Below are 24,012 nucleotides of genomic sequence, written 5' to 3'. Positions count from 1 at the left end.
TGGAAGTAATTCAAAATAGTTCTGGTAGCCTAGCATTCTTAAGCGTTGGATTCTCTGAAGCACTTGCTCAATAGACACAAGAAACATAGATAATAGTAGAATTTACAGTGCAGAAGGCCATTCAGCCCATCGAGTCTGTCCCAGCCCTTGGAAAGAGCACCCTACCTAAGCCCATACCTCCACCCTATCCCCACACCTCCACGCTACCCCCGTAACACCACCTAACCTATTTTGGACACTAAGGACAATTTAGCGTAGCCAATCCACCTAACCTGCACATCTTTGGACTGTGGGAGGAAACCCACGCAGACACAGGGAGAACGTGCAGACTCCGCACAGACAGCGACCCAAGCCGGGAATCGAACTTCGGACCCTGGAGCAGCGAAGCAACTGTGCTAACCACTGTGCTACCGTGCACACTCATTTTCTTTTGGTTTAAAATATCCATTGCACACTCGGTTGTATTGAACTAGTTAGAGGAACGAATGTCAATAAGCAAACGGCTGGATTCTGATACAGGGAAGAGGAACAAAGACAGTAGGTGAAGCAGGAAGTCTTTCATTACCACAGAGGCCGAGAGTTCCTCTTTGAGTTGCAAGAAAACAAATAAGGGGAAAGCCTGCCCTCCTCCATAATTAATGATTCACTAACAAAATGGTTAGAACAAAGAGGCTTTTGAAAGTGTGGTTTCTGTTGTTGCTATTTTGTTGGTGAGTCATTGACTGCGGAGGAAAACAGGCCTGCTATCATTTGCTTCAAGACAGATTTTTCAAGCGCTGTCAGAAAGGCAAATGTATTCACGTAGTGTATTGTTTTTTTTTTTAATTTGCGAAGGTTTGTCCACTGCTTCCACACGGGTTTGTGCGACCATTTCTGCCCAAGGGTTTTAGAAAATTGCCTTATATCAAGAGTGAACACTTCCAACATTGTTGCACCTCCGAACAATGAACTCCCCACAGCTGTGGGTGTACTGCTCATCAATAGGTGGCGCTCACTTCAGATGAGGTGCTGAAGCTACTGCCTCAGGACAATGCACAAAATGTCCCTTTACAGCAGGGCTATTCAACTGAAGGTTGTGACTAACCAACAACCTGAGTGAGACTGGGGTCCAAAATGATCTCAAAAGGCTGGAATTCTTTAATAATAATAATCTTCATTCTCATAAGTAGGCTTACATTAACACTGCAATGAAGTGACTGTCAAAATCCCCTCGTCGCCACATTCCGGCACCTGTTCGATCTCACAGCGGGAGAATTCACAATGTCCAGTTCACCTAACAGCACGTTTTTCGGGACTTGTGGGAGGAAACTGGAGCACCCGGAGGAAACCCACGCAGACACGGAGAGAACATGCAGACTCCGCACAGACAGTGACCCAAGCCGGGAAATCGAACCTGGGATCCTGGCGCTGTGAAGCCACAGTGCTAACCACTGTGCTACCGTGCCACCCAATTTAGTCCATTGTTTTAATGATGACACAGGGCAGCACGGTGGCACAGTCGGTAGCACTGTTGCCTCACGGCACCGATGTGCCAGGTTCAATCCCGGCCCCGGGTCACTGTCCGTGTGGAGTTTGCTCATTCTCCTCGTTTTTGCACGGGTCTCGCCCCACAACCGAAAGATGTGCAGGGTAGGTGGATTGGCCACGCTAAATTGCCCCTTAATTGGAAAAACAAAAGAAATGGGTACTCTAAATTTATTTTTAAAACTTTTTTTAAGTTTTAACAATGACATTAAACTGAGCGAGTCAAACCCTTTATTAGCGGAGAGAATTTCAAAGCATTGCACATTCATTAATGACTTCAAGTAGCTCGGTTTCAACCCCAAATTCTTCAAAATCTAATTAAAATCTGTTCCTTTCTTTTTTCGGTTATTCAAATTTAAGCTTAATAAAGATATTTATTAGGGTTAAGCGACAAGCATGACCAGCAATACTCCCATCAAATTTTAAACATTACTCTTTGATTGTATAAAACACGCATTTTTGTTTTTGGGCAGCATGGTAGCACAAGTGGATAGCACTGTGGCTTCACAGCGCCAGGGTCCCAGGTTCGATTCCCCACTGGGTCACTGTCTGTGCGGAGACTGCACATTCTCCCCGTGTCTGCATGGGTTTCCTCCGGGTGCTCCGGTTTCCTCCCACAGTCCAAAGAAGTGCAGGTTAGGTGGATTGGCCATGATAAATTGCCCTTAGTGACCAAAAAAGGTAGGAGGGGTTATTGGGTTACGGGGATAGGGTGGAAGTGAGGGCTTAAGTGGGTCGGTGCAGTCTCGATGGGCCAAATGGCCCCCTTCTGCACTGTATGTTCTGTGTTTTTAAATTCCAGCTAGTTTTTACAGGTTTTTCTCTGTCACGGTTAGGCAATGTGAATCGAAAGGCCTCCCACATTCTAAAGGTTATGTGAATTGACCCCACACTAAACAAAACCAGAACGGGAGGAAAGATTTGAAGGTCAGACATGGCGCAAACAGACAAGTTGGTGTTTCGGTGCAGATCTGACACCAGAATGGATCCGGTGAAGGGTCCTTACCCACGCCACCGATCTAGCGCTTTCATTTTCCAATATTTCTTCCCTCGCCTTCAGAGCTTACTAATGGGCAGGTATGACAAACCCGGTTTCTTCGTGACTGGAAATCTTTCACCTCGTGGGTTCAATTCACACTCCAGGTGCCCGAGCACGAAAGCTAGGCGGACACGTCAGTGCAGTACTGAGCGAGTGCTGCACTGCCGCTTTTCGAATGCCTTGTTAAGGTGACACCCTGCTGACCCGCTTGGGTTGTGAAATATCCCCAGAGTGTAACAGGACCCATGTAGAAAACCTAAATCTTATTGCAGTTTTTGCGATAGCCATTCTGAAATGTTTGCAATGTTCCTTCAGGTATTTTATGAAAAAAGCATTTTTTTGCGGGAAAAGGAAATCCCATGACATGGTTCGATGAAGAGCAAGGGAACTCTTCCCTGTGTTCTGGAGAATATTTATCCCTCATCCAACTTCTCTAAAGCCAGATGATCTGATCAAAATTGGCTGCCACATTTCTTTACATCAAACCAGCGGCTATTGGGTGGCACAGTGGTTAGCACTGCTGCCTCTCGGCACCAAGGACCCGGGTTAGATCCCTTCCCCGGGTCACTGTCCGTGTGGAGTTTGCACATTTTCCCCCTGTCTGCGTGGGTCTCATCCCCACGACCCACAAAGATGTGCAGTGTAGGTGGATTGGCCATGCTAAACTGCCACTTAATTGGAAAAAATAAAGAATTGGGTACTCTAAATTTTTTTAAATCAGGGGCTACACTTCTAAAACACTCGATTGGCTGTAAAGCTCTTTGCAACATCCCAAAAATCACAAAAGACGTTACATATGGTGAATGCAGATTCCCACCTTATCTCTGCTTGCATAACTGTTATGAATGACCTCTATATCACTTCCGGGTGCGGCGATGACCAGCTGAGTCGCACGTTTCGGCAGCTCCCTGTGAAACGGACTTTTGGGCTCTTGATAGGAGCCCCAACGGCAATTTTGACGGCTAAAAACACTGTGCGGTAAACCAGAAGGGAATCCCCCCTGGATACGGATGGAAAAAGGAGGAGAGAGTGGCCAGATTGCAGTGGATCCTTTAGAACAGCGGCAAGGAAGGCAAGCAAAAACCAAGATGGCGTCGGAAGGTGGCAGTTTAACATGGGGCCCTGAACAACAAGAGTTCTTGAAATGCTGTGTGGAAGAGATCAAAAAGGAAATGAAGAAAGAGCTGTTGGCCCCGATACTACAGGCGATCGAAGGGCTAAAGGAGGAACAAAAGACCCAGGAGCGGGAGCTTCGGGTCGTGAAGGCAAAGGCAGCCGAGAATGAGGACGATATACAGGGCCTGGTGGTGAAGACGGAGACGCAGGAGGCACATCAGAAACGATGTGTGGAAAGGTTGGAGGCACTGGAAAACAACGCAAGGAGGAACAACCTGAGGATTCTTGGTCTTCCTGAAGGTGTGGAGGGAGCGGACGTCGGGGCATATGTGAGCACGATGCTGCACTCGTTAATGGGAGCGGAGGCCCCGGCGGGTCCGTTGGAGGTGGAGGGAGCATACCGAGTGATGGCGCGAGGACCGAGAGCAGGAGAAATTCCCAGAGCCATAGTGGTGAGATTCCTCCGTTTTAAGGATAGAGAAATGGTCCTTAGATGGGCGAAGAAAACTCGGAGCAGTAAATGGGAGAACGCGGTGATCCGCGTTTATCAAGACTGGAGTGCGGAGGTGGCGAGAAGGAGGGCGAGCTTTAATCGGGCCAAGGCGGTGCTTCATAAAAAGATAAAATTTGGAATGCTGCAACCGGCAAGACTGTGGGTCACATATCGAGGGAGGCACCACTACTTTGAGACGGCGGATGAAGCGTGGACTTTTATTGTGGAAGAAAAACTGGAATGAGCGGGTTATTAAAAAGAACGTTCGAACAAAGTGGTGGGGCGAATGTGGGGGGCAAAGAGGGGTTTTATGTACTAATCCTGCGATGTGGTAACTTTTCTCTCTCCCACAGGTGGTGATGGGGGAGGAGGGGAGGTGGAGGAGATGGGGCGTTGGCCATTGGGGGCGGGGCCAAGGGAGAAGCGCGGGCTTGGTTCCCGCGCTATGATAATCATGGCGGGAATAGAGAAGCAGGAAGGAGGGGGCGTCGCACGGTGCAAGCCGAGGTCACGGGGGGAAGCCGAGGTCAGCCAGAGTTTGCTGACTTCTGGGAGCAACATGGGGGGAGTAATTACGCGAGCGGGGGATCTAGCGGGGGGGGTGGGAGGGGGGAATTACTGGGTTGCTGCTGCTGGGGAGAGGGGGGAGCTGGTATGGGAGAGGATGGGCGGGGGGGCACCGCCTGGGGGAGATACCGCTGCATTGGAACCGGGTGAGGAGCTGGAAAAAGGTGATGGCTAATCGACAAGGGGGGGGGGGTAGGAAGCCCCCCAACTCGGCTGATCACGTGGAACGTGAGAGGGCTGAACGGGCCGATAAAGAGGGCACGGGTACTCGCACACCTTAAGAAACTTAAGGCAGATGTGGTTATGTTACAGGAAACGCACCTGAAACTGATAGACCAGGTTAGGCTACGCAAAGGATGGGTGGGGCAGGTGTTCCATTCGGGGCTAGATGCGAAAAACAGGGGGGTGGCTATATTAGTGGGGAAGCGGGTAATGTTCGAGGCAAAGACTATAGTGGCGGATAACGGGGGCAGATACGTGATGGTGAGTGGCAAACTACAGGGGGAGACGGTGGTTTTGGTAAACGTATATGCCCCGAACTGGGATGATGCCAATTTTATGAGGCGGATGCGAGGACGCATTCCGGACCTAGAGATGGGAAAGCTGATAATGGGGGGAGATTTTAATACGGTGTTGGAACCAGGGCTGGATAGGTCGAAGTCCAGGACTGGAAGGAGGCCGGCAGCAGCCAAGGTACTTAAAGATTTTATGGAGCAGGTGGGAGGTGTAGACCCGTGGAGATTTAGCAGACCTAGGAGTAAGGAGTTCTCGTTTTTCTCCTATGTCCATAAAGTCTACTCGCGAATAAGACTTTTTTGTGCTGGGTAGGGCATTGATTCCGAAGGTGAGGGGAACGGAGTATACGGCTATAGCCATTTCGGATCACGCTCCACACTGGGTGGACTTGGAGATAGGGGAGGAAACAGGAGGGCGCCCACCCTGGAGAATGGACATGGGACTAATGGCAGATGAGGGGGTGTGTCTAAGGGTGAGGGGGTGCATTGAAAAGTACTTGGAACTCAATGATAATGGGGAGGTCCAGGTGGGAGTGGTCTGGGAGGCGTTGAAGGCGGTGGTTAGAGGGGAGCTGATATCAATAAGGGCACATAAAGGGAAGCAGGAGAGTAAGGAACGGGAGCGGTTGCTGCAAGAACTTTTGAGGGTGGACAGACAATATGCGGAAGCACCGGAGGAGGGACTGTACAGGGAAAGGCAAAGGCTACATGTAGAATTTGACTTGCTGACTACAGGCACTGCAGAGGCACAATGGAGGAAGGCACAGGGTGTACAGTACGAATATGGGGAGAAGGCGAGCAGGTTGCTGGCACACCAATTGAGGAAAAGGGGAGCAGCGAGGGAAACAGGGGGAGTGAGGGATGAGGAAGGAGAGATGGAGCGGGCAGCGGAGAGAGTGAATGGAGTGTTCAAGACATTTTATAAAAAATTATATGAAGCTCAACCCCCGGATGGGAGGGAGAGAATGATGGGCTTCTTGGATCGGCTGGAATTTCCCAAGGTGGAAGAGCAGGAAAGGGTGGGACTGGGAGCACAGATCGAGGTAGAAGAAGTGGTGAAAGGAATTAGGAGCATGCAGGCGGGAAAGGCCCCGGGACCGGATGGATTCCCAGTCGAATTCTATAGAAAATATGTGGACTTGCTCGCCCCGGTACTGACGAGGACCTTTAATGAGGCAAAGGAAAGGGGACAACTGCCCCCGACTATGTCTGAAGCAACGATATCGCTTCTCTTAAAGAAGGAAAAGGACCCGCTACAATGCGGGTCCTATAGACCTATTTCCCTCCTAAATGTAGATGCCAAGGTAATGGCAATGAGAATAGAGGAATGTGTCCCGGGGGTGGTCCACGAGGACCAAACTGGGTTTGTGGAGGGGAGACAGCTGAACACGAATATACGGAGGTTGTTAGGGGTAATGATGATGGCCCCACCAGAGGGAGAAACGGAGATAGTAGTGGCGATGGATGCCGAGAAAGCATTTGATAGAGTGGAGTGGGATTATTTGTGGGAGGTGTTGAGGAGATTTGGTTTTGGAGAGGGGTATGTTAGATGGGTGCAGCTGTTGTATAGGGCCCCAGTGGCGAGCGTGGTCACGAATGGACGGGGATCTGCATATTTTCGGCTCCATAGAGGGACAAGGCAGGGATGCCCTCTGTCCCCATTATTGTTTGCACTGGCGATTGAGCCCCTGGCGATAGCGTTGAGGGGTTCCAAGAAGTGGAGGGGAGTACTTAGGGGAGGAGAAGAGCACCGGGTATCTTTGTATGCGGACGATTTGCTACTATACGTGGCGGACCCGGCGGAGGGGATGCCAGAAATAATGCGGATACTTGGGGAGTTTGGGGATTTTTCAGGGTATAAATTGAACATGGGGAAAAGTGAGTTGTTTGTGGTGCATCCAGGGGAGCAGAGTAGAGAAATAGAGGACCTACCGTTGAGGAAGGTAACAAGGGACTTTCGTTACCTGGGGATCCAGATAGCTAAGAATTGGGGCACATTGCATAGGTTAAATTTAACGCGGTTGGTGGAACAGATGGAGGAGGATTTCAAGAGATGGGATATGGTATCCCTGTCAATGGCAGGGAGGGTGCAGACGGTTAATATGGTGGTCCTCCCGAGATTCCTCTTTGTGTTTCAGTGCCTCCCGGTGGTGATCACGAAGGCTTTTTTAAAAAGGATTGAAAAGAGCATCATGGGTTTTGTGTGGGCCGGGAAGACCCCGAGAGTGAGGAAGGGATTCTTACAGCGTAGCAGGGATAGGTGGGGGCTGGCACTACCGAGCCTAAGTGAGTATTATTGGGCCGCTAATATTTCAATGGTGAGTAAGTGGATGGGAGAGGAGGAGGGAGCGGCGTGGAAGAGATTAGAGAGGGCGTCCTGTAGGGGGACTAGCCTACAGGCTATGGTGACAGCCCCATTGCCGTTCTCACCGAGGAACTACACCACAAGCCTGGTGGTGGTGGCTACACTGAAGATTTGGGGACAGTGGAGACGGCATAGGGGAAAGACTGGAGCCTTGGGGGGGTCCCCGATAAGAAACAACCATAGGTTTGCCCCGGGGGGAATGGATGGGGGATATGGAATGTGGCAAAGAGCAGGAATAACGCAACTGAAAGATCTGTTTGTGGATGGGAAGTTTGCGAGTCTGGGAGCGCTGACCGAGAAATATGGGTTGCCCCAAGGGAATGCATTCATGTATATGCAACTGAGGGCTTTTGCGAGGCAACAGGTGAGGGAATTCCCGCAGCTCCCGACACAAGAGGTGCAGGACAGAGTGATCTCAAAGACATGGGTGGGGGATGGTAAGGTGTCAGATATATATAGGGAAATGAGGGACGAAGGGGAGACTATGGTAGATGAACTAAAAGGGAAATGGGAAGAAGAGCTGGGGGAGGAGATCGAGGAGGGGCTGTGGGCAGATGCCCTAAGCAGGGTAAACTCGTCGTCCTCGTGTGCCAGGCTAAGCCTGATTCAGTTTAAGGTATTACACAGGGCACATATGACTGGAGCACGGCTCAGTAAATTTTTTGGGGTGGAGGATAGGTGTGCGAGGTGCTCGAGAAGCCCAGCGAATCATACCCATATGTTTTGGTCATGCCCGTCACTACAGGGGTTTTGGATGGGGGTGACAAAGGTGCTTTCAAAAGTAGTAGGAGTCTGGGTCGAACCAAGCTGGGGGTTGGCTATATTTGGGGTTGCACAAGAGCCGGGAGTGCAGGAGGCGAGAGAGGCCGATGTTTTGGCCTTTGCGTCCCTAGTAGCCCGGCGCAGGATATTGCTAATGTGGAAAGAAGCCAAGCCCCCGGGGGTGGAGACCTGGATAAATGACATGGCGGGGTTTATAAAGCTAGAGCGGATTAAGTTCGTCCTAAGGGGGTCGGCTCAAGGGTTCACCAGGCGGTGGCAACCGTTCGTCGAATACCTCGCAGAAAGATAGACGGAATGGGAAAAAGAAGGCAGCAGCAGCAGCCCAGGATCGGGGGGGGGGGGGGGGGGGGGGAGGGGTGGGGGTGGGGGGGGGGGGGGGGGGAGGAACCAGAAGGACTCTCAGGGTTGTTAATATATACTGTATAGTATGTATAGGTCGTTGCTACAGATAATTATATATTGGACTGTTAAATTATATTTTTGGAGAGTGTTACTTGTGACAAGCTAGTCTTGGGGCTAGTTTTCATTTTTGTTATTTATTATTTATTCATTTTTTGTTTATAAAATGGGTCATTGTTATTTGTGTTGTTATAATATTGTGTAAAGGATGCACAATGTACTGTGTTGGTTGACCAAAAATTTTCAATAAAATATTTAATTTAAAAAAAATGAATGACCTCTATTCAAACGACACATCCTACAGATTTTGCTACATTCCGTGGTGCAATGCAGGGATTTTCCACTCAACACTCCAGTGGGCCCAAAATATGACTAGACCTCCACTTCACAGTGTGGATTTGATGGTGATGATCCTAATCAGCAGGGCACACACGTGCAACAGAAAATACATCCTCCCCACAGGGGGGAAAAAAACAGTTCAGACCAGTATTCTTATTTCCCCGTTTTACTAGTGTTCCATTTTTAAAATACACAAGATCAGTTCAGACCAGTATTTTTACTTCCCCATTTTACTGGGTTTTTTGGGCGATTCTCGTGTTCCTGTGCTGAACGGGAAGGGGCGCAATCCAGGATTCACCATGTAACACACACAAACCTGTGTCCTGGGAACTGTGCGGTTCCCGGGATTGCCGATCACTGGAAGAAAGTTGCTCACCTGAAAGCATTCTGAGGTGTTCTGGGGCTGATAAGTAAGCAGTCCCAGGACTGTGCCGTTCGATAGAGCACCACTCGACCATCATCCATAACTCTGCTGTGCGCCGCATACTCAGACAGGGGTACCTCCCGCACACGGTAAGGGTTGGCAAAGAGGTTGGTTACGTTATTCAGTGTCTCTACCAAACGACCAAAGAACTGCATCCCGACAATCACCTGCAAGCGGGGGTGGGGGATGGGGGGGGAATCGGGGGAGAAGTGATGGTGGGTGCAGAGGTATGAGGGGGAACAAAAATTGGTTATCAATTCTTTTTCACTCTTGATTTCAAAATGCTCCACAAAGCTTGCGTAATGAAAGATTGCATTTTTATATCACCTTTCGCAACATTCCAAAGCCAATGTAGTACTGGTGAAGTGCAATCAATTTAGTAGCCAATTTACACACAGGGAGGTCCCACAAACTGCATGGTGATAATAACTAGATTATGTGTATTATTGATGCTGATTGAAGGATAAAGGCTGTTCAGAACACCAAGGGGAACTCTCATGTTCTGCTTCCATGCGATCTTTTATGAACATGGGCAGCATGGTAGCACAGTGGTTAGCACGATGGCTTCACAGCGCCAGGGACCCGGGTTCGATTCCCGACTTGGGTCACTGTCTGTGCTGAGTCTGCACGTTCTCCCTGTGTCTGCGTGGGTTGCCTCCGGGTGCTCCGGTTTCCTCCCACAAGTCCCAAAAGACGTGCTTGCTAGGTGGATTGGACGTTCTGAATTCTCCCTCCGTGTACCCAAACAGGTGCCGGAATGTGGCGACTCGGGGATTTTCACAGTAATTTCATTGCAGTATTAATGTAAGCCTACTTGTGACAATAAAGATTATTATTTCTTTTTTAAATAGGAGGTCATTCAGCCCCCTCGAGCTTGCTCCGGCATTCAATAAGATCACGGCTGATCTGTTTGTGTTGAGTTCCTGCATTCCCCATCTACCCCCCGATAACCTTTGATTCCCTTGCCCAACAAGAATCCCATCCACCTAAGAGGGCAGGCGGGGGCACGTTTCAACATTTCAGCTGAAAGATCCACCTCCCACAGTGCAGCACCTCCTCAGCACTACACCGAGATGGCCAAGCCTTGATTGTGTGTTCGGGTCTGGGGTGAAATTCAAACCCACAAAACTTTAGGGGCAAGAGTGCTACCAAATGAGCAACAGCTGACACATGGAATTATCGGGCGAAAGTCATAGATGGATTAACAAACAAGGTGTAAACACAAATGAAGGAATAGAAGGTTAAATTGATGGGATGAGAAAGTAGTCGATGAAGTAAATGGGATGGGACGAGGCTCCTTTGTAGCATAAATCGTGGCCAATCCACCTACCCTGGTGAGACCCACGCAGATATGGGAAGAATGTGCAAACTCCACACGGACAGTGACCCAGGGCCGGGATCAAAACCGGGTCCTCAGGGCCATGAGGCAGCAGTGCTAACCATTGTGCCCCATGCTGCCCTGTCGGCAAACTTTTGTAATTCCTGGCTTCAACTCTATTTCCATTTTCTTTATCAGAAGTGCTTATGACTTTCGGCGATTTACCAGGAGCTGAAGGAAGAGAAGGAGACCTCGGTGGAGGAGTTAAAGGGCAAGTGGGAGGAGGAGCTTGGGGAGGAGATAGATGAGGGTCTGTGGGCTGATGCCCTGAGTAGGATTAATTCTTCCTCCTCTTGCGCCAGGCTCAGCCTAATACAGTTCAAAGTTACTCACAGAGCGCATATGACAGGGGCGAGGTTGAGTAGGTTCTTTGGGGTGGAGGACAGATGTGGGAGGTGCTCGGGGAGCCCGGCAAACCACGTCCATATGTTCTGGTCGTGCCCGGTGCTGGATGGGTTTTGGAGGGGTTTTGCGGGGACTATGTCCAAGGTGGTGCACGCCCGGGTCAAGCCGAGCTGGGGATTAGCATTATTTGGGGTATCGGACAAGCCGGGAGTGCAGGAGGCGAAAGAGGCCGGTATTCTGGCCTTTGCGTCCCTGGTAACCCGGCGGAGGATTTTGCTACTGTGGAAAGATGTGAAGCCCCCTAGTGTGGAAGCTTGGATCAATGACATGGCAGGGTTCATCAGGCTGGAGAGGGTAAAGTTTGCCTTGCGAGGGTCTGTGCAAGGGTTCCTCAGGCGGTGGCAGCCATTCCTAGACTATGTCGCAGAGCGATAGGAGAGGTCAGGAGCAGCAGACCAAGGGCGGGGGGGGGGGGGGGGGGGGGCGGGGGGTTCTTGTGGGGTGGCGTTTGGATGAAGGTGGGGGGTTTTCCTTATTTGTGTTATTAAATGTTATATGGGGGGTTATTGTATATGGGGGAAATCCAATGTATAATTTCTGATTGTTGTGTTCTTGTTTCTTTCTTCTTGTGGGGGGGGGGGTTGTTGAAAATTTGTTGAAAAATCTGAATAAATATATATATTTTTTTTTAAGTGCTTATGACGTGAGAGGGGCTATAGTAGGTTAACGTAACAAAGGGTCCAAACCCCGGATAGCACAAATCTTCACCCTTGGTGTTGGCCTATGTTCTCCCACCTTAAGGAATGTGTCTTCCCACCATTTCAGTTTTCAATTTTGTTTTTCCAATTCCCCACTTCCCTCACGTTTTCCTTGGGCCGGCATCATAACATTCTGCACATTTCCACCGTATCCCCGAGATGATTTTACTTCCTATTTTATGGCCATCCTGGTGTGTGAACACCGAGGGGATGAAACAGTTAAAAGCACCCTCTCGCGGGCTGCGGCCATCCCTCGCTGATCTTGGGAGACACACCACGGCAGTCTGAATGTAATTCTTTCTGATTCAGCCCTCCGTGGCTCCACTGCGATGACCCAGATTTGATTTGCTGACTGGCTCCCTGCAGTATCGCTGCCCACCCTACCTCCTGTGAGACTCGCACTGTTGCTCCTCTATCCTGTGTCCCCACATCACAGACTCATAAAAACAGGGGGGCAAAGAAAAGTGGAAACTCCCGGCAAAGCTGATGGAAGACCACCGACCTGAGAAGGTGTATCCCTCTCCACAGACGCTGCCTGGTCTGCTGTGCACTTCCAGCCTTTTCTACTTCAACACAGGTTTCCAGCATCTGCAGAATTTCACTCTTCTCGTCATATATTCTCCTATCTGTTCAAGATAACACAAGGTGGCAGGCGCCCAGACAGTGAGAGCATGTGGAAATCAGATTTAGTGAAATCCAATTTGCAGCAAAGCCTTGGCACATTAGCGTTAAAGGTTTTAAATAATTTTTAATTCTATTATACTCACACGATTACAGATTACAGGTAATCTCTCCAAACCAATCAAATTCTAATTCAGAGAACCTATATTGTTGGAAATGAAAGTTCAGCCTGCCTGCCCACAAACTGAGTGTGATGTGCATTTTTCTCGTATATGCCGAAGGCCAATAAGAATAGAAAGTCATGGGTCTACGACAATTTTCATCTATACAGCACCGATAACATAGTTTAAATGTCCCAAGGTACATTATAAAGCAAAATTAAATACCAAGGAGAAATTAGTGCTAATATTCAAAAGCTGGCTTCAGGGGACACCCAGGAAGCACTTCCTGAGCCACTCAAGGACCCTTGTAAAGAAGGAAAGAGAGGGAAAGGGACAGAGAGATTTTAGGAGAGGATTCCTACAGTGCAGAAGGAGGCCATTCGGCCCATCGAGACTGCACTGACCATCTGACAGAGCAGACTACCTAGGCGCACTTACAACCCCTATCCCCGTAACCCCACCTAAACGCTTTGGACACTAATGGGTGATTTAACATGGTCAATCCACCTAACCTTCATATCTTTCGACTGTGGGAGGAAACCGGAGCACCTGGCGGAAACCCACGCAGACACGGGAAGAACGTGCAGACTCAACACAGTCACCCAAGGTCAAAATCGCACCAAGGTCTCTGGCCCCGTGAGGCACAGTGCCACCTTGTTGCCGCTTTGAAGGGTTTAGAGTCTTGGCAGCTACTTAAGGCAGGCATAGGCACAGCTCCTTCCCCACAGCTTTCTAGACTCAACGGCTCTCCCTCGGACTGATCTATTCCCTGTAAGAACACTATTCATGACGCCCTATGCTGCTCTTGCTCATGCTTTGTTTGGCCCTTGTTCCGCACTGTAACCAATCACTATTGGTTGATGTACCATTTGTCAATGTACGCTGTTGATTATTCTTTTTGTCTACTATGTACACACTGTGTACGTTCCCTCGACCGCAGGAAAATATTTTTCACTGTACTTCGGTACAAGTGACAATAAATCAGTCAATCAATCAACAGTAGTGATTAAAACCAGGCCAGGGTTAAAGGAGTGTTTAAATAATTCATTGATGCAATGGGCAGCATGGTAGCATAGTGGTTAGCACAGTTGCTTCACTGCTCCAGGGTCCCAGGTTCGATTCCTGGCTTGGGTCACTGTCTGTGCAGAGTCTGCACGTTCCCCCCGTGCCTGCGTGGGTTTCTCCGGTAAGCAGGTCATCCCCATCAAACTCCACTCCCCGAGTCCTTTTGGTTGAAAAATTGGTCTTAGAATGAGGAAAGAATGGGGGGGGGGAACAGACAGACATAACAAATTTTTTTTTTGAAGTGTAAAAGTAAGCTCGGACATGCTAATTTTCCTATCTGTACACACCCAATCCTTGCTATGCAAATAAAACAACAAAATACAAAATTAGAAAGATTTGCTTGAGGTAAAGGCATTTTGTAGATAAATTGATCATGCTTGCTTGGTTTTTCAAATCAATTCTACAATCAAAGAGAAGCTATAAAAGCTGCAGGGATTGCTTTGAATCACAGCAATCCAATTGAAGATTTAAAGCACTTTGCGATGACCTTAAAGAGACTACGTAAATGCGAGCTGATGTTCTTCGGAGAGTTTAGAACTGAAGTTGGACGAGCCGGGAGTGCAGGAGGCGAAAGAGGCCGGCATTCTGGCCTTTGCGTCCCTGGTAGCCCGGCGAAGGTTAATGTGGAAGGAGGCGAAGCCCCCTAGCGTGGAGGCCTGGACAAACGACATGGCTGGGTTCATAAAGTTGGAAAGGATTAAGTTTGCCTTAAGGAGGTCTGCGCAGGGGTTCTACAGGCGGTGGCAACCGTTCCTAGACTACCTCGCGGAGCGTTAGAGGAAGGTCGGTCAGCAGCAGCAACCCTGGAGAGGGGGGGGACGGGGGGACGGGACGAGAGATTGCTTGAGGGGACGGACGAGCGGGGGATAACATGGAGGGTGGGGGAAACTGGCACGAACGGGCGAGAGCCAGTGTATAAAGCTCTGTAAATATATCATCTTACCATGTATATATCTTGCTCAGGGCGATTTTGTGTTATTTTGTTACGGGAGGGGGGGTTTATTGTTTGTAAGGGGAAAAATTTGTTTTGTTTTGTTAAAAAACTTTAATAAATATATATATATTTTTTAAAAAGAACTGAAGTTCACTGGAGTGTAGCATAAATCAAAGTGGTTATTGGTTGGTTTAGTTTTGATAGCACTGGGCTGTCTCCTGGGTTGTTTTAGACTGTCGTTCTGAGTGTTCTGATTATCCAGGACCCGTGATCAGGAAGCAGCCAGCTGATAAAAATGTTCTAAATCTTCCTTCACCCAGTCTGAATCTAATCACCTCTCACATGCCAAAACGCAAACTGTCCAGGGTAATGCTCTGGGGTCCCGGTTTCGAATCCCACCACCGCAGATGGTGAAGTTTGAATTCCATAAAAATCCAGAATTAAAAGTCTAAATGACCATGAAAGCGTTGTCGATTGTGACAAAAAAAATCCATCTGGTCCTCAGGTAAGGAAATCTGCCGTCCTTACCTGGTCCAGCCTACATGCGACTGTAGATCCACAGCAATGTGGTTGACTCTCGAGTGTCCTCTGAAATGCCACTTAGTTCAAGAGCAATTAGGGTGGTGAAGCGCCCCTTTCTGGAAAGGTAGGGTGCCATTTTGAATAGGTCTAGAGACACCTTTGGGAGTGGTAAGTTGTCTTTGAGATTGTTAAAAGTAGACACGAATGCACGTAAAAAGTGGATAAACCAATTGGAATTGTTAAGTCAGCGAGGGAACTGTTAAGGGAACTGTCAAATGAACTGTAAAGCTGTTAAGGAATTTAAATCACCTGACCTTTAAATAAGAAAGTCCGCAGGTTTAAAAAAAATCCAGCGCTTGCAATTTCACTGTCTGTTCACAACCCGAGGGCTATCATTATAGGATTTCTGCTGCATGACTGAATTCACAACCTACCATTTTTACAGTAGAATTTAGTTTGATTGATAACTTCAAGTGGTTATAAAGTCTTTATGGGGCTGTGAGTACAAATGTTTGTTGTTATGAGTGAATATGTTGTTCGATGCATTTAAATCCATTGTCCCAATCCACATCGCTCATGAATGAATTTGAAAAATGGACCAATATCTACAATATGTGCAGTCACGCTCAAAGGGTACATGCTCCCCCGCATAACATTTCCCTTTGATACCAGCTGGCCCTGTAAGGTATTTACCACTCCATGTCATACTCCGCTCCTGTGAAGTACTGCTTGGAGCAAGGGAAAAGCAGAAAAAAATGCTCTCAGCAAAAATAGCAGGCAGCTTTGTTTCCAGGCAACTAACACCAGATTTCTAGAAAGAGGAGTGTGTTTAGTCGACAACAGATAATTCAGATGCCTCCACGTTCGTTAAGAATATCATCCAACAGTCTATCCCCAGCTGGCTCAAAACCGCTAGGTTTTTACCAGGGCACCAGTTGGCAATGACGTTACTCTGAAAATCCCCTAGTCTCCACACTCCGGCACCTGTTCAGATACAGAGGGAGAGTTCAGAATGTCCAATTCACCTATCAGCACGTCTTTCGGGACTTAGCTCATACAGTGCAGAAGGAGGCCATTCAGCCCATCGAGTCTGCACCGACCCACTTAAGCCCTCACTTCCACCCTATCCCCATAACCCAATAACCCCTCCTAACCTTTTTTTGGCCACTAAGGGCAATTTATCATGGCCAATCCACCTAACCTGCATGTCTTTGGACTGTGGGAGGAAACCGGACCGGCACCCGGAGGAAACTCATGCAGGCACGGGGAGAACGTGCAGACTCCCCAGTGACCCAAGCCAGGAATCAAGCCCGGGTCCCTGGTGCTGTAAAGCAACAGTGCTAACCACTGTGCAGGTTAGGTGGGGTTGCGGGGATAGGGTAGAGGAATCAGGCCTGGGTAAGGTGCTCTCTCGGAGGGTCGGTACAGACCCGATGGGCTGAATGGCCTCCTCCTGCACTGTGGGGATGCTGTCTGACTCCAGGGCAATCCTGGAGGGTTGGCAACCCCTCATCCTCCACCCACTTAAGGCCCAGGCAGCCATTTTGACTGGATTTTATCAGCTGACCGGCAAAAGGGGGATCTTAAAGCCATAGTTAAAGCACATATTATCTATTTATTTTAATTAACATTAAATTGTCTGGAATGTTCCTGTCGCCCGTTCACATCCATCCCACTTGCCAGTGATTCCCATGACCAGAATACCTTCCCTCGCAACAGCAAGCATTTAATAATGTAATTTAATTCCGAGAGGCCGAGCCCAGACCCGATTCCCCTCCCCTAGAACATTCCTGAGACGCTTACCTTCAATCCGCCTCCCTCTCGCTCAGTCCCGCCCCCCGGCGGCGCCGCCTGACTGACGGCCGCCGCGCCCAATAGGCGGTCAGCGTTTATTCCCGCCCTCTCTGCCCAGTCTGACTGACAGCCGCTGCGTCCAATGGGCGGCCAGTAGCTATCCCCGCCCCCTGGCAATCGGTGACTGACAGCTGCAGTATCCAATGGAGAGGCCAGTAGCTGACCCCGCCCCCTGGCAATCGGTGACTGACAGCCACCGTGTCCAATGGAAAAGGTCAGCTTCGATCCCTGTCCCCCGCGCAACCGGTGACAGACAGCCGCCGCGTCCAATGGGCGCCCGACGCTGATCCCCCTTCTCCCGCCCGCCCCCACGCAGCCAGCCAACGGCGCGCGGGGTTCCGGGACTTCCGGTGTCAGGTGACCGCCCTCAGCCGGACATCCGCCCGCTCGGTCGGCGTGCCGCGTTACCATATTTGATACAGGCTGAGAGCAGGCAACCCAAAGTGAGAGCCACCCTGGCAATGGGCTGCTCAGGAACCAAAGATTAACCCCTCCTCGCCCCGACAAACACAGGAAAAACAAAACATCCTGCAGGAAGTTACACATCACATGGGTTTATTAGTTAGAAAATAATATTGGAGGTAGCGAATTAAGATCTTTGATTGCATTCACTCAAGGGCAATTTGGGAGGTGCCATGAATGTAGAAACTGCTATTGTACTGTATGTTTCATCGTCTGCGGCAGTAGTATTTTAAAATCCCTGGTTTAAAACACATACAGGCAGTATGCCTGCTAGAGCTGTAATTAAAGAGTCGTAAAAGGTGAGGTCATGATTGATGTCCAACCTCGTTGTGTGCGAGGCTTAGCCTGATCCAGTTCAAAGTGGTTCATAGGGCTCATATGACTGTGGCCTGGATGAGTAGGTTTTTTGAGAAAGTGGAGGATAGTTGCAGACGCTGTGGGGGAAGTCCAGCAAATCATATACATATGTTCTGGGCGTGTCCGAAGTTGAGGGGATTCTGGCAGGGATTTGCGGACATCATGTCAGAGGGCCTGGAAGAGAGGGTGACTCCGAGTCCGGAAATATTTGGGGTATCGGAAGATCCAGGGGAGGGGGGAGGGAGGCCGATGTCCTGGCTTTCTCCTCCCTGGTGTCCCGGAGACGGATTTTGCTGGGATGGAGGGACTCGGAGCCTCCAAAGTCAGGCGTATGGGTTAGCGATATGGCAGGGTTTCTCTGTCTGGAAAAAATTAAGTTCGCCCTGAGAGGTTCAACCCAGGGGTTCGCCAAGAGGTGGCAGCCATACATCGACTTATTTAAGGAAAACTGAACATCAGCCATAAGGGGGGGAAGAAGGGAAAAGTTGGGGGGAGGAAAATGGGAGGCATGGTAGTGTAAGACAAGGACAGGGAACTTAATATACGGGTAATCAGGAGATAGGGCGGGGGGGGGGGGGTAGTAGGGTATGTTATTTTAATGTTCTTGCGTGTGTAGGCCCGCTCGGTCATTTAAGAATTGTTAAACTGAAAATTACAAATGCTTCAATAAAATATTTTCTTTAAAAATGATTGATGTCCAACCACTTACTTGGTTACAGATAATGGCGTTGTGGTTTGATTGCTGGAGATTACCTGGAGTGTAGGTCATTTGTGGGGAAGTTGTGTTTAGTCCCAGCTAAGTAGGTCATGGAACTTAATGGGATACAGATTATGTAATTAATTGGAGGAGCCAGGTCTGTCCGTAGTTTTGCACTCCGTTATACAATTTGACGTTGAACATGTTTTCCCAAATACTTTTTGGCTGAACAGTTTGCCATAGGATTTGATAGGGCAGCACGGTAGCATAGTGGTTAGCACTGTTGCTTCACAGCAGCAGGGTCCCAGGTTCGATTCCCGGCTGGGTCACTGTCTGTGCGGAGTCTGCACGTTCTCCCCGTGTCTGCGCGGGTTTCCTCTGGGTGCTCCGGTTTCCTCCCACAGTCCGAAGATGTGCGGGTTAGGTGATTGGTCATGCTAAATTGCCCTGAGTGCCCAAAAAATGTTAAGTGGGGGTTACATGGATGGGGTAGATACGTGGGCTTCAGTAGGGTGCTCTCTGTGAGGGACGGCGCAGACTCGATAGGCCGAATGGCCTCCTTCTGCACTGTAAATTCTATGATCCTATGATCTATAATATCTGTGGAGAGAGAAGGGAGCTAACGTTTCAAGCCTGAATGGCTTTTTGTCAAAGCTTTGACAAAGAGTCAGAGTCAGCCAGGCTCAAAATGTTAGGTCCCTTCTCTCTCCACAGACGCTGTCAGACCTGCTGCGATTGTCCAGTATTTTCTACTTTTGTTTAAGATTCCTGCATCCTCAGTAATTTGCTTTTATTTTGCCATAGGATTTGAATCTGACAAGGCAGAAGTGTTCTGGATCTGCTCTTGAAAGGGTCTCTCTCTAAAAGTATCGACACAGAAGACCACAAGTAAACCTGTTGTGTTGACTTAAATAATCAGTGACCTTTGAACTGTATTGGGTTGTTTAATTAGAATTGGAACACGATCACGTGAGACGTCGCAATGTGAAGCCCGCCCATTGTGGGCGGGATCACCTTTTGGTAAATGGGCATATTAGAGCGAGACAGCTAGCCTCACTTTAATATGTAGTTCCCTGAGGCAACCAAGGCATTGTGGGCTATTCCCCTTCACATTGAAGACCTTGGGCGAGCGTCGTTCAGTACTGGTTCTCACAAACGGAGACCACATGGCACTTGTGGGCTCTCCCAGGGGATTGGAGGCTCCCAGGTGCTTGCCCTCTGGGCAGGGTGGCATCCTGGCATTTCCAGCCTGGCTGGTTAACTCAAGTTAACCTTTTAAAAACAAACATTGAATATCTTAACACCCATTAGTTCAAAGATAACCCCAAAAGACGACAACACTAAATAATCCTTCAAACTGTTCCTTTAAACATCCAAAAGACTTTTTCAAAAATAACATATTAGGTTACATTCAATATATTTATACTCTTTGGATTCAACAGACCAGCTCTGTGTTTCTTCCTGCAGCTCACAGCAAAACACACAGACACAGACAAGCCTAGGGGCTGTTTAGCACAGGTCTAAATCGCTGGCTTTGAAAGCAGACCAAGGCAGGCCAGCAGCACGGTTCAATTCCCGTATCAGCCTCCCCGAACACGCGCCGGAATGTGGCGACTAGGGGCTTTTCACAGTAACTTCATTTGAAGCCTACTTGTGACAATAAGCGATTTTCATTTCATTTTATTCCCAGCTGCCTTCTCAAACTGAAACTCAAAAAGCAGAAGTGAGCTCAGCTCCCCCCCCCCCCACCCTCTGACATCACTTCAGTAATATGATCAGCTCCATTTCTTAAAGGTACATTGCTTAAACATCCATTTCTTAAAGGTACTCTCACATGACACACCAAATAGGTAAAAGGTAGCTAAATATTAAGCCCCTGTCTTACTAAATACCCATTCTAAATTCACTCATAACCTCAGGTCATCTCAAAACATACAGCTTACAAAACAGCAACGCACAGCACAAATTCTACAACATAAAAACACATAATTCAACAGAAACACAGAAGAACCTGATAGATTAAAACAAACACTTTGACAAGAGAGTGTCCAAGGACAGGGCAGGCTCCATGGCAACAGCATCGCAATGACATGGTAATATCAAGGCACCATTGTTCTCAATGTTGATAACAGCTAAGTCAGCAAGAAGTCAGTTCAAGCCGGTCGCGATAACAGTATAGAATTGCATTCCACATACAAGAATTCATTTATGAAACATTTCAAGTTAATGTTGCACATTAAAGACTGACAGCTAACGTCAAAGAACAAAGAAATGTACAGCACAGGAACAGGCCGTTCGGCCCTCCAAGCCCGTGCCGACCATGCTGCCCGACTAAACTACAATCTTCTACACTTCCTGGGTCCGTATCCCTCTATTCCCATCCTATTCATGTATTTGTCAAGATGCCCCTTAAATGTCACTAATGTCCCTGCTTCCACCACCTCCTCCGGCAGCGAGTTCCAGGCACCCACTACCCTCTGTGTAAAATCAAATCAAATTCATTTGATTTTAACCCAAACCAATTAGGATTACATAGGGGTGTAGATAGATGGCTAAAGACTGATATGATTTAGTATAACCATGATAGTCCGTACGGCCATCTTTATCCTGGATCATTCTATACTTTGATCTAACTCGCTGTCTCTATTTTTCATATTTTCACTTTCCCACTCTAATTCTTGAAGTAAACGCAAACTGTTTGCCGTAAGCAAGAAAATCATTTCTGTATCATTTGAAAGTTAAATTGTGTACAAATTACTTCTCTTTGCGTCCTTTTGCATGCCAGACTTATTAGAGAATAAGATTTAAGTGATTCTCAATTGTGATCAAATAGAAGACAATAAACGATTCTTATTTCCACCCGAGAAGTGTTAACTCAAATTTCTACTGAGTTTTAGTGTTCGCAAGTGCCACTAGATCCGCATGGTAGATCTCTACACCCATCCCAGGACGTGATGGCCAAGGAAGGTGCGTTCATAACGCAGCCAAAACATGTTGAGTGTTGACGTGTAAAATCCTTCCAAACACGTCAATGGCTGGCGGTAAGAGCGGGAGAGACTCCTGGTCAGTCACGCTTGATGCAGAGTGCGGCCCCTCTAGCTATATAAGCCCCTGGTGACAGACTAGTGACCTGTCCAGGAATTACTGGCTATAGAAACAGCCAAAATCTGCCCTCGTTGCAGGAAGAGAATTGGAATAGATTGACGCGTCACTTTCCAAATGACATAACTCAACAAAATGATGATGACAACTAGTACTTTCATTAGTCGTTCATAGAATGTGGGTGTGACTGGAAAGGCCTAGTAGCATGTCATAGCCCTTGTTAGGCCACTTCAGATTGCAGTTAGAGTCAACCACATTGATAAGGGCCTGGAGTCACGTGTAAGTCAGATCAGGTCACAATGGCCAATTTTCTTCACTGCAGGATATTGTTGTGCTCTGCGACCTTGCCGTTGCAATGATGCACCCAGAACTGCTGGTGATTTAACTAGAATGATGGTTTATTGATTAACACGTGGAAAGATAACAAACAGAATGCTTTGCAGACTAGGCTACTATTTGAGTTTCGTGAACTCTCCTGAAACTACCCAACGTGCGACTGACCTGTTGTACGCCTTACTACCAACTGGGGATAGTCGGATGTCAAATGACCGATGTCTGACGCCACCAGCTGGTTGGAGGTCGCATTGCTAATTATGTACAATATTATTCACAGGCTTATCACCACAGATTGGACCAGATGAATCGATCTTTACCACATCTTCATGGACACCTTTTGCTGATGCTTGCTTTTTAATTCCAGGTTTATTTGACTAATTTACTGAATTTAAATTTCCCCAGGTGCCATGCTGGGATTTGACCTCAGGTCCTGCATCAGTAAAATCCCGGCCTTGAGATCGCTGTACCTTTAAAAAAAAGATGTTTTCCTAATTAAGGGTCAATTTAGCATGGTCAACCCACCTATCCTGCATATCTTTGGGTTGTGGGGGGCGAGATCCATGCTGACATGGTGAGAATGTGTAAACCCCACAGGGGCAGTGGCCCGGGGCCGGGATCGAACCCGGGTCCTCCACCATGAGGCAGCAGTGCTAACCACTGTGCTACCACGCCGCCCAATGTCGCAGTACCTTAACCATTTTGCTACCATGCGCCACCAACCACCCCCCCCCCCCCAAATTTTAGGGGATTTTAGGGGCGGCACAGCAGCACAGTGGTTAGCACTGTTGCTTCACAGCATCAGGGCCCCGCGTTCGATTCCCGGCTTGGGTCACTGTCTGCGCGGAGTCTGCACGTTCTCTCCGTATCTGCGTGGGATTCCTCCGGGCGCTCTAGTTTCCCCTCAAAAGTCCAAAGATGTGCGGGTTAGGTGGATTGGTCATGCTAAATTCCCCGTCGTGTCCAAAAGTTAAGTGGGGTTGCTGGGTTACGGAGATGGGGTGGAGGTGTGGGCTTAGGTAGGGTGCTCTTTCAGGGGCCGGTGTGCACTCGATGGGCCGAATGGCCTCCTTCTGCATTGCAAATTTATGAAAACTCTGTCGAAAGCTCACTTTCAGTTGCCCGCTTGAAGCTCTAATATTTCCTTCATCGCTGTTATTCCCGAAAGCTAATTAACTTAATTTTATTACTCAATATCAGGACATTCCATTCAACATTCATTTAGCATGATTATATATTCACCCATAGTTCAGCAAACAAATCCATTACCTTAAACCAAGCCAATCTGATAAAATTCCCAACAATGCTGTGCAACTAAGGTTTACATTACACACAAAGCAAAGATCAAGGTGTAGATCAGTGGGTCAAAACAAAAAGGGCGGGAATGCTTAATGAAAAGATAAGGATAGTATGGGCAAAGAGAGACGTCACGGCGGTGGTGGATTTGCTGGGGCTGGTTTAGCACAGGGCTAAATTGCTGGCTTTGAAAGCAGACCAACGCAGGCCAGCAGCACGGTTCAATTCCCGTACCAGCCTCCCCGAACAGGCGCCGGAATGTGGCGACTAGGGGCTTTTCACAGTAACTTCATTTGAAGCCTACTTGTGACAATAATCGATTTTCATTTCATTCATATACTTGGGGATTTACAAAGAATCAGCAGCCTCGACTAACAAATGCAATTCCCGGCAGTTGTATGATTTACTGCATTAAGCAAAGCAGAGATAACCCTTCCTCTACCCTGGTAACGACAAGAGACTGTACCGCATTCTTAAAATAAAAGAAAGACTTGCATTTATTTACCATCTTTCACAACATCAGGACATTCACAAAAGACTTTTTGAAGTGTGGACACGTGTGG

At 48.3% G+C, this 24,012-nt stretch overlaps 1 protein-coding gene across 5 annotated transcripts in view; it reads right to left on the bottom strand.

The window, feature by feature from the left end:
- pla2g6 (phospholipase A2, group VI (cytosolic, calcium-independent)) overlaps positions 1 to 24,012 on the bottom strand; it is a 104,519-nt gene that overhangs the window by 66,809 nt on the left and 13,698 nt on the right. For 2 of the 5 annotated variants that reach the window (XM_072492174.1, XM_072492175.1), the window contains one exon: positions 9,517 to 9,731. In XM_072492174.1, coding sequence (XP_072348275.1) covers positions 9,517 to 9,731 — 215 coding nt within the window. Of the gene's footprint in view, positions 1 to 9,516; positions 9,732 to 12,547; positions 12,672 to 17,151; positions 17,198 to 24,012 lie in introns of those variants that run through there. The other 3 variants (XM_072492176.1, XM_072492178.1, XM_072492179.1) reach the window with 3 other exon arrangements.

The sequence above is a fragment of the Scyliorhinus torazame genome, chromosome 29 (genome assembly GCF_047496885.1).
Source record: "Scyliorhinus torazame isolate Kashiwa2021f chromosome 29, sScyTor2.1, whole genome shotgun sequence".
NCBI lineage: Eukaryota > Metazoa > Chordata > Chondrichthyes > Carcharhiniformes > Scyliorhinidae > Scyliorhinus > Scyliorhinus torazame.
This window is presented reverse-complemented; position numbering and strand designations above follow the sequence as displayed.